Genomic DNA, 18,100 nt, shown 5'->3' with positions numbered 1-18,100 from the left:
GTTCACGCTTGCCTTCTGGCGGGGGCAACACTCCTGTAAGGGCTATAACATAATTTAAGCATTCTGGGGGCAAATCTACAATGTTCTGTGTTCTTTTAATTGAGTGGTGTAGCACGGTGGGTGGGGGTTTTAAATTAGTCCTATTGTTGGGACGCGTACTGTGGGGCATTCTAGGAGAGTTGGGTTTCTCCACAGTCGAAGGTTTTTCTAAAGCAGTTGTTTTACTATTACTTTTATTAATATTTTTAGCGTGTGATGTAGAGTTCTGGGCCGGTTTTCGTGGCCCTGGTATTGGAGGTGCGATTACCTTGGGTGTACCAGACACTGTCTTTGGTGTTTTAGGTGTTTTAGATTCTTTAGAAGGCTGTGGTGGGACTCTAAGGGCATTCAAGTTCAAAGAAGATGGCTCTGAATGCCCTTGTAGAAGTTTTTCCACGTTCTCCCCTAATCTTTTGATCCTTTCGGTAAGGGGAAGGATCAATGCCTTAATAAGGCAGTCGATGTCATCCAGTAGACCCGCGTAACTGGGTACCGAGATGGAGCTGGAAGTAATCTCTTTCGCGGGGTCTACAGCCCCAGCCTTATTTGGAATAGTAAATATGGAAGGTGACGGTTGATTAGGGGGACGGCTCTCTTTTTAATTGTCAGCTTCTTTCTACGCTTCCTAGGAGGGGAGCCAATGGAGAATTTACTGGAGGGGGTTTTAGAGCTTTTAGTAGTGTCCCTGGGTGATGACAATGGATGTTGGCCCACGGTAGTGCACTCATTAATATTCACGAGGCAGGTGCAATTTGCAACCCCATTAGGAATGGCTAGCACTCCCAGGGATGGTGACCTGTGGGGGTCAGCAGACTACCATGTCTGTGACTGCTTTTCAAATAAAGTAGTTAAAAAAAAACCATCCTGTTTTCCTTAAAGGAAAATGGGATGCACACTTTTTTTTTAATGAAACGTTACGGTTTCTTTCTTTCAGAGTAGGCAGGGGTCCACGCCTGCTCTTAAAAAATATTTTCAATGCCTGTCACAAAGGGGGAAGGGGACCCCATTTTAGTTTACAGGATGATCAAGGTTTTCAAAGAATACCACAATTGGAATTATTACATATTGTCATTAATTCATTTTTTCAATGAATCTGTCATAGAATGTTTAACAATTCTTGTAATGCACGGCATCCAGACCCACAGCCCTAGCATCTGTGTATACAATGCTTTTATAAAAGGTTGGAGGCTGCCTCAAATTGTAAAGCGCTCCGATATCCTTCGGGATCAAGTTTGCGCTATATACAACTTTATAAATAAATAAATAAATAAATAAATAAATAAATAAAGAGTTACCTTGGGACCCATTCCCGTTTGTGAGTGGGTTACCACCCATTTGAAATGGGTGGTAAACTGGGAGTAGTTTGCGGCCGCAGTTGCGACCACAAAACAATCTTACATTGCAATGGGACTCGCCATTAGGAAGGGACGCCCTTGACACACCCCTTCCTAATAGCAAGTCGCAAACTCTATTTTGCGAGTCTGTAATAAGTCACCGATTCGCAAAATATGGATTGTACATGGGGCAGACCTATTTTACTGTAGGAAATGGGCTGATTTCCCATTTACAACCACAAAAAAATGGTCGGACATCTGGCCCTAGGTCTACAAGTTCAGACGATACGTGATTCCTACAGCTTATAGTCCTCATTGTCTTATGTTCCATTTCCTGGACATTGATTGACATAATTGTAATATTTATTAAGTATCTGTGTGTGATGTAGAGAGCTTTGACACCCTCCACTAGGACAAGTAGCGCTGTAAAAAATTAAATTAAAAAAATCGTAGGTGCGCCCTAAATCATTATTTGTGTAATTACTGATACACACGGATACATTCTGCATTGTTACAGTGCATGCACCTCTCTTACATAGGGGGTTGAACAAAGTCAAAAACCTGTATCCAAATCATAGTTTCTCTAAAGTACTCGTGAAGTGATAAGCTGCATGGGTCTGTTTCCTTGGCATCAAGATGTTAGGCTCCAGATGGCTCCTAGCCAAGATCACGGTTGAATAAAAGAAGGGCTGATGATCCTTTAAATGAGGCCTTTTGTTGTAGGCTCATTTGGGAAGTGAAAATAATAAAGCCTCCTTGCTGCCTACAGGTTGCTGCTCTCAACAGAAAGCAGGCAATGTGCCGGTGTTTGTTTGAAAATGAGACCAGTATTATTTCAGCAAATTTCCATGCTGATACAGCGAGTCGCGGTCAGCATTGCTCATGGGTGAGGGGCGCGAGCGCGAGGTGGGGGACGGGCAAGTGGTCACGCAGGACAGCGAGGGGTCGCAAGAGACTGGCGAGGTGTCAAGAGGGGGGGTTCAATAATAAAAAAAAATGTAAACCCACCTTTCTGCCAGCCCGGGTCCCGCGTCCTCACTGCTTAGTCTGCTCCTGCATTCCTGCCTCCAACAGGAACACGAAGCAGGCAGCCTCTCTCCCCTCCCCTAAGCCAATCGCAACGCTCCAGTAGAGCGTTGTGATTGGTCGACCCTCGCCCAGCCCAGGGCTGTAGGGGACAGCATGTTCTCCATGAAGGCTGCAATGCAGCCTGCATGGAAAAGTGCAGAGTACGCATGACTGGTTAGAGCGGCCCGAGATGGCCGACCAAACCAGTCATGTGTACTCAGGAGTGGGCAAACCACTCTTGCCCTGCCAGGGCAGCTCCGCCCAAGTAGTGCGGAAAGAAACATAAAATGGTAATAACCAAAAAGTTATTACCATTTTACGTGTTGGCTTTCTCGCACTGCGAGAAGGCAGTGGGGTGAAGCTCCTCCTCCCTGGTGGAGGAGCCGCCCGGGAGGAGGAGCCGCCCCTGGATACAGCCCAGAAATAGCTGCAGGAACCGGGATCCAGTGGGTTGCCCCTACTTTTCAGCACTGCATGTTATTGAGGTGGATACTGAACAATGTGATCTCAAAAGCCCCCAATGGCTGCTTTGCCATTTGCCCAACTGCACACACCTGCCCCCACTCACACTAAAAAAAACACAATCAGAGATTTACTTGTGGAAGCAAACTTTCATTATAAACAGAGAAGGAAATATACAGGAAGAAAGAAAGTCTGGAGGAGTTTGAGTAGATATCTTCAAAACAGTTATCTGCTTTCAAGAAAAGAATGAACACGAAATATCATAACTGGGATACATCTACAGTAACTGAGCAATCACATTCTGAAACATATAAATACACTTTAAAATATGTCCACGACCAAGTAGGGTAAAATCACAGTTAGGAGCCAAAATGCTTTCAGTGCTCACCATCTGAGCATCAACTGCGCAAATCTTTTTTTTTTTTTGTTTAAAGATTTTCCAAAGACAGACTTTCTTTTTTGTACTTCGTTTTCTTTTAATAAGAATAAGGCGGTTTTGTACATAAAATATGTGATGCCTTTTAAATTGTTATGTTACTGATTTCTCAAAACATTACCTATGACAACATTGTTTTTTACTTAAAGAAGGGAAGTAGTTAGAGCAAACCCCCGTGGTCTAAATGCCATTTATTTAAAGGATTAAGCATTGGAAGCTGCGAGGGGCTTCGTTATTATAAGATCCTTCGGCTGTGGTTTCCGGTGAGACGCATCTTCGTGCAAAAACGGCGCCATGTGTGAAATCTGTGAGAAGTAGTTCTTAGCAAGGATGTGCTTATGCTTGACTTTGCGAATAAATGCCACGCCATAAGCCTAAAACAGAAAACAGGACACAAAGGTCAGAGATATCTCTTTTGTTCATGCACAGGCAGTAAGACCACATTAGTAGACAAAGTCCAATGCAAGTTTTGATTACTTACTTGTAATTAAGTTTCCACAGAAATGTGCGAAGGCCAGTTTTTTCTTTGCACTGCTAAGTAAATACAAGTATTAGGTGTGGTGCTCAAATGCACTTCTGCCCCAAAATACACACAACGTAGCCCATCAAATACATGAGATGGTCAAGTCCACTTGCCACTCTGATTCCTCTGTGAGAAATGCCTCCTGCGGCGTGAGGCCTTTATCAAAGAGTGTCTCCTTGGACATTTGGGGCAGAATGATTTTGCTCTGTAAAAACAATGGGGTGCTACATTTCTCAGATCTGGCTCCTTAGGAGGCAACTAGTGTCTGACAGCCTATGGCTGCGTGTCTCCATCGGACCAATCAGAACTGATAATGCCCCAGGCTGCCATCTTTGGGCGTAAGGAAGATTGGAATGGCGCACACTGCAACCCTCAGCGCAGTGAAGCAAGCTTCTTTATCCAAGGGAGGCACATTGTTGAGCAGTACCTCTTGGAGACTGCTCAAGCATTGAACCCTGTTGCAATTAATGACTAGACCAAATGAATAGCACACCCTGGGTGACTTCTCTTGTAAGCCTCCATGATTGGTACTCCTAGTATTGCCACTGCCATCTTGGGTGTCAGAGGCCATGGAAGCATAGGCAGGAATGGGAAGTTAACAGGCCTTTGGAAGTCGTGCTAACTTTCTGTAGTTTTCCCTTCTTGCCTTTACCCTTGTAACCTCCGCATCAAACAGGGTGCTCAGAACAGTCACGCGTGGGCCAAGGTGTCATTCCTGTGATGTCGTCTGGGGCTGTGGGATGTCACTGTCACTACTGCTGCAATTTTGATGAACCAATGACCATATACGTTTGGTACCTTCCTGTCTTCAGAGCAGTTCTAGATAAACTAAGATGCTCAGACACAAATGTACCGGTGCCAAGCAAATCTTATTGCCAGCAGTTCGCTTGTGGAAAAAATGAAGGGCTGCCAACACATTTAGAGTGGAGAGTGAATGTGAATTAAGTCCATAGAAATCAGCATGACAGTTCCCTTTGTAGCGAGCTGTACACTTTTTTTGTTTTTGAAATTCTAAGAAATGTATTTATAAAGCAATGCATTTAATAAGTGGATAAACAGAAGTTTCTTGGAAGGGTTTGAGAGGCTTGCCTATCACTTACCTTGCCGGCGTGGACGAGCTGGCAGAACATTTCTTACCCCCTGTAAAACTGTAAACAGCCTTTATCTATCCTCTCTTATCAACTATGTATGCGACCTGTCAGATCGCACTTGAAGGCACTTTAAAAAATGGATTTTTAGGGAGCTTGGTAACGATTCAAAACAGGCAAACTAGAATCTCTATCATATAGGAAAAGCCTTGAAGAATATAACCAGCCCCCACCAACCTCGAAGCCCCATCTCTTGACTGACTATAACCTGGCCCCCCCCTTGATGCCCCATCCCTTGAAAGAACATTACCTGCCCCGACCCCATCCCTTGAGAGAATATAACCTGCCCCCCTTGATGCCCCATCCCTTAAGAGAATATAACCTGCCCCCCTCGATGCCCCATCCCTTCAGAGAATATAACCTGCCCCCCTCGATGCCCCATCCCTTGAGAGAATATAACCTGTTAAAACTTGTACAAAGGCGAGAATGAGTAGCAAATTGGGGCAATTCTGAACTTGTGAGGACATGCTGTCTGATTGTTTTGCAATGTGTGAAAGATGGCATGGATTTGAGCTTGCAACAGGCAATGATTGTTTTAAAACCGGGGAAGTCAGCAGTAAAAACAAGCCCATCAGACCATAAAAGAGGCCCACAAACAGCTAGGAATTCGGTCCTGGCACTGATCTGTCAGACCACCCAAATGGGCACTGCATGATTGCTCTGTAACAAAAACATTGGTTAAAAGTAAAACTGTTTTTGGTCTCAAAAGCAAAGATTACTGTAGTAGTGCCTGGGACTGAACGAAACTTCTTTGTGTGCTGATGGGCTCCTTGTAAAAGACCAAAATGATGCCACTCACACAAAAACTTAGCAATATATGAAGATAAACATTTATATAATTTTAATGAAAACAAAAGGTCTCAGCTAACACCAGACAGAATTAGGGGCCCATTAATACAGAAAGTCATAAAACAGCACCCATGGTACATTTCTTAGCAAAAAGTCCAGAATTACGACTTTCATGAATTCACAAGTAATTTACAGAATTGGGCCTGGAAACCGTACTCCTAGAAAAAGTGTGTGAGCTGCATTTTTGCGAGTACACATATGCATGTCCATGTTTGTGCATACTGAAATCTGCTAAGCGTTAGCAAGTTAACTTTCTCTGTAACCTCTCCCCCTTATTTCCCAACACTAGAAAAGGATTTACTTTTGTTTTTGTCCGGAGTAAACCTTCACCTGTGGGAAGAGATTGTGAGTTGGTAAAACCATTTAAACATGTAAGTTTGTAGGTGTGCACAGATAGAAAAGGGTATTCCAACTCGGGACAGCCTCAGTATGCAGATTTGCGGAAAGGTTTCAAAATGAGGGCATTGCTAGAATATAAACTCTGCCACAGTATGAGTCCAGTGATAATCAGAGAGGCTATTATCAAAGCTCTGATATCATGAGAACCCTGCCATAATGTGTCATCTCAACACATGGCACCAGGTGGATTTCTTTACAAGACTAGTAGATTTAAAAAGCATCCCGTCCCATAGAAAAGCAGATAAAATTCCACACCCCTGTAAGAGAAACGGCCATTTTGTTTAAAAAATTCTAACCCAGTGATTAAATAACTCAAAGCAGATAATCTGTGGCGATGGTCAGCCGCAACATTGTCTCTTCTATGGTCAAATGAATATGTCCCATCCACGAGTATTCAGTTAGAAGACAACATTTACACAACGAGTAACCTATTTATTATTGGTGGAAACTTTAATTTTACGTTTAGTAATCTGGACCCAGCCTGAAAAACAAGGATCAATTAGACTATTTTAAAAAAAAAAGAAAGGCTACATATGAATGTATTGATTATTTTAATTTGGCACTTACTGGGTTAAGCATCAAATTACACCTCATTTTATTTTTTATTCTAAACAATACCAGTCCCCTTCTCAAATATTGCTTGCCTTCAAAAGAGCTGGAACAACAACACCTTGATATAATTTTGGCACCCAGATATTGGTCTTATTTATGGGGATGAGAAGGTGCATATGGTTCTGTATTCATACTGAGCAGTTTGAGAATGTGTTTTCCCTTTTTGTGCTCGCTTTTCAGCCCTCTTGGTACCTCATGTAGTCTCGAGCATGGAAAGGTAGGTCCCAAGCCCCAGGCAAGGCACCAGTCTCCTACCATGACATCTGCTTCTCTGTATCTAGTCTTCACACAGGCCATCCCCTTCAGTGATAGGTGGGTTTGGGTTTCATGGTACCTACTCATCCCAAACCGTCTCCGATGATCTCCAAATAAACCCTTTCTAGACCCTTCGCTGTTCTATTTCTCCACTATCATTTTCAATCAAACTAACAGACTCTCATGTCCACAGCTCAAATTAATTTCATATTTCCCTATACTAATTCACCAATAATCCTGTTTGGGTTCTGGAGTAGTGTGCTACTCCTCAGAGTGCTTTGATGCCTCATCAGGGGTACCAAGCTCTGTATAAAGGCAAACCCCTCCCTCTTCTATCACTCCACTATCCTTTTCAACCCAAATAACATTCACATGTCCACTCCTCAAATTAATTTCATATTTCCCGATACTAATTCCCCACTAATCCTTTTTGGGTTCCGGAATAGCGTGCTACTCGCCAAAAAGCACTTCGATGCCTCGTCAGGGGTAGTAAGCGCTATATAAATGCAACTACAAAAGTACATTTACAGTTGTTACACAAAGTTGATGAGCTTAAGAATTGACTCGTACCCTATTCAACCTAATTGTGATCCTTCAACGCCTACCTGAATGAATGAATGAATGATCAACTTATAAAGCACAAACAAATGCCTGAGGGCATCAAGGCGCTGAAGCAGTTACTCTGGCAGGGGGATAGAACATCATTCCTCTACCAGAAACAGTAACAAGGCAAAAAGACATGTCTTCAAGGCCTTCCAGAAAGGAAGGTGTGCCTCCAAACAAGAGATGGATTTGGGGAGAGTATGATGGAGCAGATTTCATCTGCAGTCAGGCATGGTTTTATTTTTTGTGCTTCAGACAGACTGCATTTAAATTGCCGCACACATTTTGGTGCAAGTTAAAAACATGGCACATGAAAAACATGAAAGTGAGGCCTATTCAGTCTGTAATTCTTTTGCAGAATTAACATGTGTTTTTTTGCAATGTAGAGAAAAGTGGCCTTTTTAGCTTTGAAGATTAATAGAATATGTTTCTCTCTTCCCAGCTCATCCCTAAATGCACTATTCCTGTCTTAAAAGACTCTGACTTGTTGCATATTTTGATAATTATTTACAGTTAATAACACCTCTTTTTCTTTGTTGCACATTGCACATTTATTTTGCATGTTGTCATAAATAATAGAATAGCTGCTTTACACTAGTAGCTTGGCTAGGTAAACATTTATAAGGAGTATTAGTATGGAGTTGGGAAACATAATGGGCTGATTTACATGAAATTAATATTATCTTTGTGTTTGTTTTATTTTGGGGCCTACCATTAAATGGCTGCCTGTGAAACCTGCAAGGCTTTGGCTTGCTTTGAAAGAGAAGAGAGCATGCGCAGACTGTGGCAGCTTGACTCAAACTGCGGAAGGAGTCAAGGACATCTTGAACTGTACATTCTTGTGATTGTGCCAATGTACCAGTTTGATAAAGTATCCGTCCTGCTGCACTGTGACAGGAAGGAAGGAAACTATAGAAACATTTTTCCTAGTAAATGTTGCAAATGTTTATAAATGTATTATTCATGTATGCTTCTTTTGTTAAAACTGGTAAAGTCAGGTTTTTTTAGAATGCGTCAGGGTAGTGAGAACTCATGCCATCATTACTGACCAATCACGTACAGGTTTTCCTGAAGTTGAAACATTTTGTGTAGTCTGCCAACATTTTGTGTATAAATTCTGACCTCTCCGGAGGAGGGGCTGGCTTTCTCAGCTCAGCTGGCTTCTAGGCTCATTAGGGGGGTGTGTGAGCTCTTGAGAGAAGGAACAGATTAGGCCAGACATTCTATGGGTTAGGTACGAGAAACGTCCCAGGAGATTGCTGAAGGGAGGAGTGGCGTCCGAGGAGTGTCAGGGGGAGGTTTCTTGCTTCCACGTCATATTTTTGCACTGCAGGCCACATTCCTTTGAGGTCTGATGAAGGGCGGGCTGTCTCCCTCCCTGCTTGCTCTTTAGACACAGACAGATGCAGAAGAACAGCAACAGATAGAAAGGTTTTTTTAGATTTAGATGCTAAACTTTCAGTTTATGCTTTGACTAATTAATTAGGTCTGAAAAGATTTATTTGTCTTATGCATTTATTTCTCTTTATGGGAGATTTTTTTGCAAACTATTTTATTTTTGATTAGCCTTGCAAGACTATTTTTTTCCTTAGAAACTCTTTAAGAGTTTTGAATGACATTTTGCGCCACATTCCTATATGTAATGCTTATATGCAGACTGTAATATGTTTTTTATTAATGCTATTTTTCCTGTTTTCCAAATTCTGTAACCTGATTGATATTTTACTCCTGAATAAAGGGTCAGAGAAAAATTAACTTTTGACTAGAAAATAAAACCCTTAAAATACTCAACAACTCTCTTTATTGGCCTAAAATAATAATTGCATTTTGACTGTTCATCTTTATTTAAAGTATCCTGAAGGTAATACATGGTGTGAAGGGCCCAACACCTTTTGAGCGGTAAATTAGAGGTAGCATGAAGGTTTTGCATTGAGAAACTACCAGAAGAAATTACCGCTCCATCAAGTATTCCATAGCTTGGAGAACGCTACAGCAAAGGCTCTTCCTCCCCATCTTGCCCTCCTAAACCTAGGATTAACCAGCCGATTCTTTCTCAGCAGAATGTAGCTGCCTGGTGAGAACATAGCGTTGGAAAAGCTGTTTAATTCCCTCCAGACCAGAGTTGTGAAGTGGCTTGCAAACAATGCATAGGGCCTTAAACACCATTCGTTATTGAGCTGGGAGCCAGGGCAATCTCCGAATAGCAGCAGAGATCGAATGGTATTTCGGGAGATCCAAAACAAGTCTTCCTGCAGCATTCTGGACAAGCTGCAACTTATCGATGGATGCCTTGTTAATGTCCGGGCACAGTGCTTTGCAATAATCCATCCTGGACATAATTAGTGCCACAGCTGCTTGTTTACACACGGGGAGAGAAATGGAAATATCTTCTTAATTCTACGTATAACCCAGAAGCAGGATGAGACTGTCTTATTAACCTGAAGATTAAACGACAGATTGTTATCAACCAGGACACCAAGATTCTTTAAAGAGTCAACGGGACAGGGACATTGTCCAAGCATTCCAGGCCACCATGATTGGGTCCAGATAGATTGTTGGCTACCAAAGGCCAGACCCTCAGTTTTGTCCCCATTCAGTTGGAGGTAGTTTTTTTTACCATCCAAGAGGCCACGACCTGCATGCAATTGATGAAATTGGTGGCAGAGGCCTCTATATCCTTTCTGATAGACACAATTATATAGGATAAAGCCTGCAGCTCAGAGGATCTAATCAGCTTAGCCAACGGGGAAACATATATCTTGAGCAGGGTGGGGCTCAAAGATGGGCCCTGCAGAACTCCACAGGAAGTGGAAATGAGGTCAGAGTAGAATTGGTCCACCATCACTCTCTGTGACCTATCCGTCAGGAAGGAAGACAGAAGCTTCAAGGCTGAGTCTGTCACCCCAGTTTTCTGTAGGTGGTCAATCATCCTTGTCGGAGAGATGGCATGGAAGGCCACGGATAGGTCTAAAAGAATCAGCACAAAGTCTGCCCAGCATCAACCATGATACAGATGTTATTGGCTGCAGATATTAGTGCAGTCTCAGTCCCATGGTTACTCCTGAATCCATACTGAGAGGAGTCAAGCAGAAGTTGTTCCAAATAAGTCAACAGCTGTGCATTTAGATGTTTCTCTAAGATCTTGGCGGGAACAGGTAATAAGGAAATGGACCAATAGTTTTTAAATTCAGAAGGATCCAAATTGTTTTTTTTTTTAAGCAAAGGCTTGACAACCGCCATTTTCCAACTACGAGGGTAGCTTTCAGAGCATATGGCCAGATTGCGAGTTGATGTGAGTTGGGGAATAATAATATCCCCTCCAAGCTTCATCAGTTTCAGGGAGCAAGGTTCAAGTGGGCAGCCTCTACAAAATCTAGAATTTCACTCACATTTAAAAACAAAGGCAGAAGAATATATTCAATGTAATCTTGCTTCACCCTAGCCCTTCATAGCCTGGGACATGTTAAAGGCATATTTAAGAAGCTATATAACTAAATGTGCTTATCTAAAGAAAACATGATAAAATTAGACCCATGATTCACTGGTTGGTGAGATTCTTAATCAACAAGATCTCATAAAATAGAAAAATCAAAATTTGCAATTTTGCTGTTTTAGCAAATTACAGGAAGTCCAAAACAAATGTAAGAAATTCGGGTCTGGTGGGTATCCGGATCTAGTGCCTTAGTCGACTAATGCATCCACTATAGGGGCTGGTGTTCGACCTCATGGTCACGGTTTCAAATTCCGGCAGGTCAACTGAGCCTTTCATCCTTCTGCGGCCAATAAAATGAGTACCATTGAATTGGGTAACAATAAACATCTGTTATTCAGTGCAAAGATACCCTTGGGTGAACGTGCACTTTACAAATACACATTATGCTATAAGAATTAGTCTTATAAAACAACTCCAAAGACTGTTGAAGAAAAGAACCAAAGAGTTTAATGAGAAGAGTGATGAACTGTCAGACAGTGTAAAATTAACAGGAAAAGAGAAAATCTGGCATATAATCGCTCTGGTGGTTTAGACGGCCAAACTCCAAAATGATCAGTGAGGCTTTTCATCATTACTTTTCAAGACTTACACTGAAACCTTGGAGGCCGATCTAATATATATATATATATATATATATATATATATATATATATATATATATATATATATATATATATTCAAGCGAACTCGTCCCAAAATCCACTGAGACTGCAAAAATCCTGCACAGCTACGGACAGACGAAGAGAGGAACCCAGGAATGGTGCCAAACAAGTGTGATTTTATTTCAGCTCAATCTCGCTCAGCATGCCCGCCATTACGCGTTTCGACAGTATCCACTGTCTTGATCACATGATGTGATCGCAAAGTTACATGGGATTTTATCCATTTAATCATAGACACAAAAGGTGGACTAGATTGTAACCACCACATTTAAAACATAGCATTTTTCAAAAGGGTACATGGAAACAACAAAGGGACTATCGTTATTTTTGTATAATCCAGTTCCATCTTGAATATAACCCATAGTGGGTAAATAAACTGAAGTATATACATGTGCAAATACGCAAATAAATAACATGTACAAAAAAACGTCATAAATATATACATATAAATATATAAATATACAATTCATTTAAAACCATTGTTAAATTTCATGATTTACAAGAGGACAATGTTTCACCAACCCTTTTTGAAAAAACGTTCAAAGAATATATCCCAAGTGGGAATTTCCAGTAAAGTGTCATGTGGTGTATGTAAACAAAGACTATATGTAAACACACATATTAAAAAATATCCAATTCCCATCTTGTAACAAGGAGCAGCCATCATCGCAAAAATTGCAAATAAAGAATATATTAAAGGTGATTGAGTGCAAATATCTCAGTTTCTTTAAAAAGGGAAGAGCCCCTTCCTATTTCATATTCATCAATCTGACAGATGTAAATACACGGCAGCAACCAAAAAATGCAAAACAATACTATTGACTGCAAATTTTGCAATTTATAAATTTGGAACAGTCCATTCTCACAACCAAACAGTATAATTAAATCAAGCTCTGGTATAGGTGCACCTTATTTTCTGAAAAGAACTACAAACAAGTGTATAGGTCCTCACTGGCGTAAAGACCTCCAGGGGCACGACTGTTAAGTTCTAAGATGTACCTAGTTTCAAGTACCCTGAGCAGCCCATCCCTATTACCCCCTCTCTTCAGGGGTGGCACACAATCTATAACAAAATAGACAAGATGTTTGGGATCACTCCCGTGTACCGCCTGAAAATGGCGTGCCACAGGGTAGGCTTGTTCCTTATTGGTGATTGCCCTCAAGTGCTGCAGTATTCTCCTGTGAACCGGCAGCCGGGTACTCCCTACATACCTGAGTTCACAGGGGCACTGCAGCACATAAACGGCAAACTCCGTTTTGCAAGATAACTGTTTAGTTATCAGAACTGGATCTTCTTTGAAAGGAATGGAATAACGTGTTGTATTGCATCCATTTTTACAGGCTTTGCAGCTGGAACATTTCAGAAACCCTTTCCTCAAATTCATAAAGGTCTTAGATATTGGGGGTTCCAGATGATTTTTCACTAGCCTGTCTGACATGGAGGTAGATTTACTAAAGGAAAACTCTGGCCTTCTGCCCACTGAACCCCCAATGACGGGATCCCCCGTCACTAGGTTCCAGTTGCGGCTGAAAATCCGCCTGATTTCCCTATGTTGCTGGTTATACGTAACCACGACTCTCGAGCTATCTTTGGGTACTGTATCTGACTCCATATCGTTCTTAGATTTGGGCACTAGAATCTCTGCCCTGATCAGATTATTGGCTCGTTCCATGGCCCTAGTGACCGTTTTAGCTGAATATCCACGTGCCAAGAAGCGCAAACGGCTTTCGTCCATAGCTCTAGTGCACTGCCTCTCATCACTACAGATTCTTTTGATGCGAAGCATCTCCCCAAAGGGGATGCTTTGTATCAAGTGATGCGGGTGCTGACTTCCTGCGTGCAAAATAGAATTGCCAGCAGTTGGCTTTCTATAAAGTCGTGTTGCTAATTTACCTTCATGTACATAAACTTCTATGTCAAGGAAGCATAGTTGGGTTTTACTCATGGAAGATGTAAATTCCAAGTTCAGATCATTTCTGTTTAATTTTTCTACAAATTCCTGGGCCTCCAGCAAGGTACCCTGCCAAATGAGAAAGAGGTCGTCTATATACCTCAAATAGACTGGTACATTCCTCTCCATGGTGGCCTGATGCTGTCCCATGAGGACCTGTTCCTCCCACCAGCCCATGTGCAAGCACGCTAGGCTGGGAGAAAAACAGGCCCCCATAGCTACCCCTCTAACCTGCTGATATACCTGACCATTGAACAAAAAATAATTTTGCTCTAGACAAATTTTAATCATCGCAGTATATATATATATATACACTGCCTTTTCTGACCCAAATTCCAACCAAAAGCTTAACAACGGAAATACTAAAACTCTTCTTAATTTAATAACTGAAAGGCAATATAACAACATTTGATTTTTTTGGCAATAAATGATAATGTTTCTGGGCAGCCTATAGAAATGTGGAAAGTTGTAATCGCGAATCTGGTCCCACGACTCAATTAATAGAACCGAGTCAGAGGCCCGGATGTTATGCAGATGTGCAAATCCCAGGCATATCTTCTACAATGGTCTAGGCGCAGATGTTTTCGGGGCCAAGTGCCATGATATTGAAATCACTAGGAAAGGAATCATTCAACATTTCTTGACAGCAGTGTACGTTTATGTAAATGAAGAAGCAGAACAGGTCTGTCAGATCATTGAGAAGCAGCTGCTTGAATGACTCATACTCAAAACTTTGCGAGCAATGCAGTATTAATGAGTTAGTGCAACAAGTCCACCTCGGCCAGGCACTTGAATCTTAAATACTATACTGTAACATTCTGGGGCCGCATTTTACATGCAACGCATTCCCCTTCATTGCGCTGGCCGCACCTTTAAAAAGATGCGGCCAGCGCAATGAAGGGAACTATGCTGTATTATGCTGAATGCGTTGCTCTCAGGGCAGCTGTGAACTCTTGATGCCCTGGGGGCAGCACATTCATGTGAAAAGTAAAGCAGCTGCTTTAACCCCTTCGACGCTGATGACGAGCTGGGCTCGTCATGGCGTAGCCTCCTCGCACCCTGATGACGAGCCCAGCTCGTCACGTAAAGTGCGTTTTTTAAAAACCCAGCGTGCGAGCGGAATTCCGCTAGCGCGCATGCGGTTAAAGCCGCTCAGTGTTTTAATGTGCAGGTGGCAACTCACTTTGAAGGAGGATTAGAGATTCCCTTGCAGGTGGGTGCAGTCAGTGATTGCACCAGCCTACAAGGAGATGTATGGGGGGGTCCATAGGATCCACTTTCTCCACTCCAGTGGGCTGCTCTCAGGGAGCACAATGACAGTGTTCACCTTTTAGGTGGTGCACTGTCAGCGCGCCTCCTGAGAGCTTCTTTGCCTCTGCGCCCACGTCTGTAATATGGCACGGGCGCAGAGCCAATGGGATTCCCTCATTAGCATGGGGAAAGCCCCCATGCAAATGAGGGAACGGCCCCTGAAGATAGCGCTGGCACTTTATGTGTGCGTGCGCTATCGGTATTACAGAAGGGCCGCACAAGCATCTGTGGCCCCTTCTGGAATACCAAAGTGCCCCGGGGGCACACGAAGCAGGCGCAAACGCCCGTTGCACCCCGGGGGCACTTTGTGTAATACGGCCCCAGGTAGACAGCTGGAGGAGGTCGATTGAGGTTTTGTGATCCAGATTATGGAGATAGCAAGAAGGGTGAGGGCATGGTCAAAGATAAAATGATAGATGTCGGTACCATATATATGACAGCAGAGCTAGCATTGAGAAGGGAACCTCAATGGCATCAAGGGGAAGAAGCCTTCATGCATTTTAACTGAGGGGGAACAAATATTAGGTGTCTGTCGATCTTTGATTCTCATGTAAAAGACACAAACAAGCTGAAAGTATATTTAGGTCACAACTTGTAGAATCCTGTCTCTACGTATCATGAATGAGATGGAATCAACTACAAGGCCAATGTAGTTATTTTATTAACAAATGGAATTCAGTGAGTTCCTCGAAAAGACAGAATGCTTTGACATCGAGATTTGGCTTACCTGTTGTAGGACCCTGTTCCATTCTAAGTCAGTAATTGCGTCATCCAGATTTTCATCCCAGCCAGCCCACAGGGATGTCAGGGTTTTGGACCTAGTAGCCTTTATGGCTCTGTAAACTAGTGTAGTGAAATGTCAGCCATTCCCTATTGTCCACAACATTTGCATTAATGCATCTGTCGGAGGCTCCATCCCAACACCAACTTAGATAAGTGATATGCCCTGGTTGATGCCATGTGGGTTAGAAACTGCCCAGTGTAATTTCTTCATAAGGGATACAGCGTCCAGAGTCGAACAGGGTGTCCAATGTCTGCATCCACACTCGGGACAAAGGAGACCTATTCCCCCTTTTAGCTAATTGACTGAAGTGCAGGAGCATCTACAAGAAGGCCTCATGCACATACGGGATCCCGCCAGTCCTCCAACAAAATGTACAGCTAACATTATCATCTCAGCTTGCATCATCACCCCTCATCCATCCTTTACACTCCTTAATCTATCTGCAGCCTTTGATACCATTGATCACCATACACTACTCCTCCCCAAATACCCTTACCATCCCATAATCTATGAATATAATGCCATCCATGAAATGAAAATTACAAAAAACAATTTGATGGACAGAATGTAGATTAATGTCTTACATTCACCCCAGTACAAGGATCTGGCCTAAATCCATCGTTTTTTGCACTCCACACCACCCTGGGTCAGATAATGGCTTTATGCAAATCAGCTCTGACCCTGTGCCCCATGGGAACAGTCCAGTCCGAACTACAACAGCCATATCTTTCCCAGACCGGAATCAAGCATCCGAGGACCGGACCGGTTTCGAGGTAACACCTCTCATCAGCCCGGCTAGCTTGACTCCAGTGGTGTGGAGGCTCTGGGACCCACGTCTGAGCTACCCCAGTACACTCAGGGAGAAAATTACAAAAAACAATTTGATGGACAGAATGTAGATTAATGTCTTACATTCACCCCAGTACAAGGATCTGGGCCTAAATCCATCGTTTTTTGCACTCCACAACACCCTGGGTCAGATAATGGCTTTATGCAAATCAGCTCTGACCCTGTGCCCCATGGGAACAGTCCAGTCCGAACTACAACAGCCATATCTTTCCCAGACCGGAATCAAGCATCCGAGGACCGGACCGGTTTCGAGGCTTTTGTAGTTCGGACTGGACTGTTCCCATGGGGCAACAGGGTCAGAGCTGATTTGCATATCGCCATTGTCTAACCCAGGGTGGTGTGGAGTGCAAAAAAACGATGGATTTGGGCCCAGATCTTTTGACTGGGGGAATGTGTGACATTGATCCACATTCGGTCCATCACTTGTTGTTTTTGCAATTGCCGCCCTAAGTGCGCTGGGGATGCCCAGACGTGGGTCCCAGGCACTCCACACCACTTGGAGTCAAGCTAGCTGGGCTGATGAGAGGTGTTACCTCGAAACCGGTCCGGTCATCGGATGCTTGATTCCGTTCTGGGAAGGACATGGCTTTTGTAGTTCGGACTGGACTGTTCCCATGGGGCAGCAGGGTCAGAGCTGATTTGCATATCGCCATTGTCTAACCCAGGGTGGTGTGGAGTGCAAAAAAACGATGGATTTGGGCCCAGATCTTTTGACTGGGGGAATGTGTGACATTGATCCACATTCGGGCCATCACTTGTTGTTTTTGCAATTGCCGCCCTAAGTGCGCTGGGGATGCCCAGACGTGGGTCCCAGGCACTCCACACCACTTGGAGTCAAGCTAGCCGGGCTGATGAGAGGTGTTACCTCGAAACCGGTCCGGTCCTCGGATGCTTGATTCCGTTCTGGGAAGGACATGGCTTTTGTAGTTCGGACTGGACTGTTCCCATGGGGCAACAGGGTCAGAGCTGATTTGCATATCGCCATTGTCTAACCCAGGGTGGTGTGGAGTGCAAAAAAACGATGGATTTGGGCCCAGATCTTTTGACTGGGGGAATGTGTGACATTGATCCACATTCGGTCCATCACTTGTTGTTTTTGCAATTGCCGCCCTAAGTGCGCTGGGGATGCCCAGACGTGGGTCCCAGGCACTCCACACCACTTGGAGTCAAGCTAGCCGGGCTGATGAGAGGTGTTACCTCGAAACCGGTCCGGTCCTCGGATGCTTGATTCCGTTCTGGGAAGGACATGGCTTTTGTAGTTCGGACTGGACTGTTCCCATGGGGCAACAGGGTCAGAGCTGATTTGCATATCGCCATTGTC

At 43.3% G+C, this 18,100-nt stretch overlaps 1 protein-coding gene across 2 annotated transcripts in view; it reads right to left on the bottom strand.

The window, feature by feature from the left end:
- Positions 1-3,354: 3,354 nt before the first annotated feature.
- The window catches only part of IQUB (IQ motif and ubiquitin domain containing), a 438,241-nt gene continuing 423,495 nt past the window's right edge, over positions 3,355-18,100 (bottom strand). For both annotated transcript variants that reach the window (XM_086966816.1, XM_086966821.1), the window contains one exon: positions 3,355-3,713. In XM_086966816.1, the coding sequence (XP_086822942.1) occupies positions 3,543-3,713 (171 nt within the window). In that variant the 3' untranslated portion in view covers positions 3,355-3,542. The remainder of the gene's footprint in view (positions 3,714-18,100) is intronic.

The sequence above is a fragment of the Lissotriton vulgaris genome, chromosome 1_1, assembly GCF_964263255.1.
Source record: "Lissotriton vulgaris chromosome 1_1, aLisVul1.2, whole genome shotgun sequence".
NCBI lineage: Eukaryota > Metazoa > Chordata > Amphibia > Caudata > Salamandridae > Lissotriton > Lissotriton vulgaris.
The sequence above is the reverse complement of the archived record's forward strand: the minus strand, read 5'-3'. Positions and strand labels throughout refer to the sequence as shown.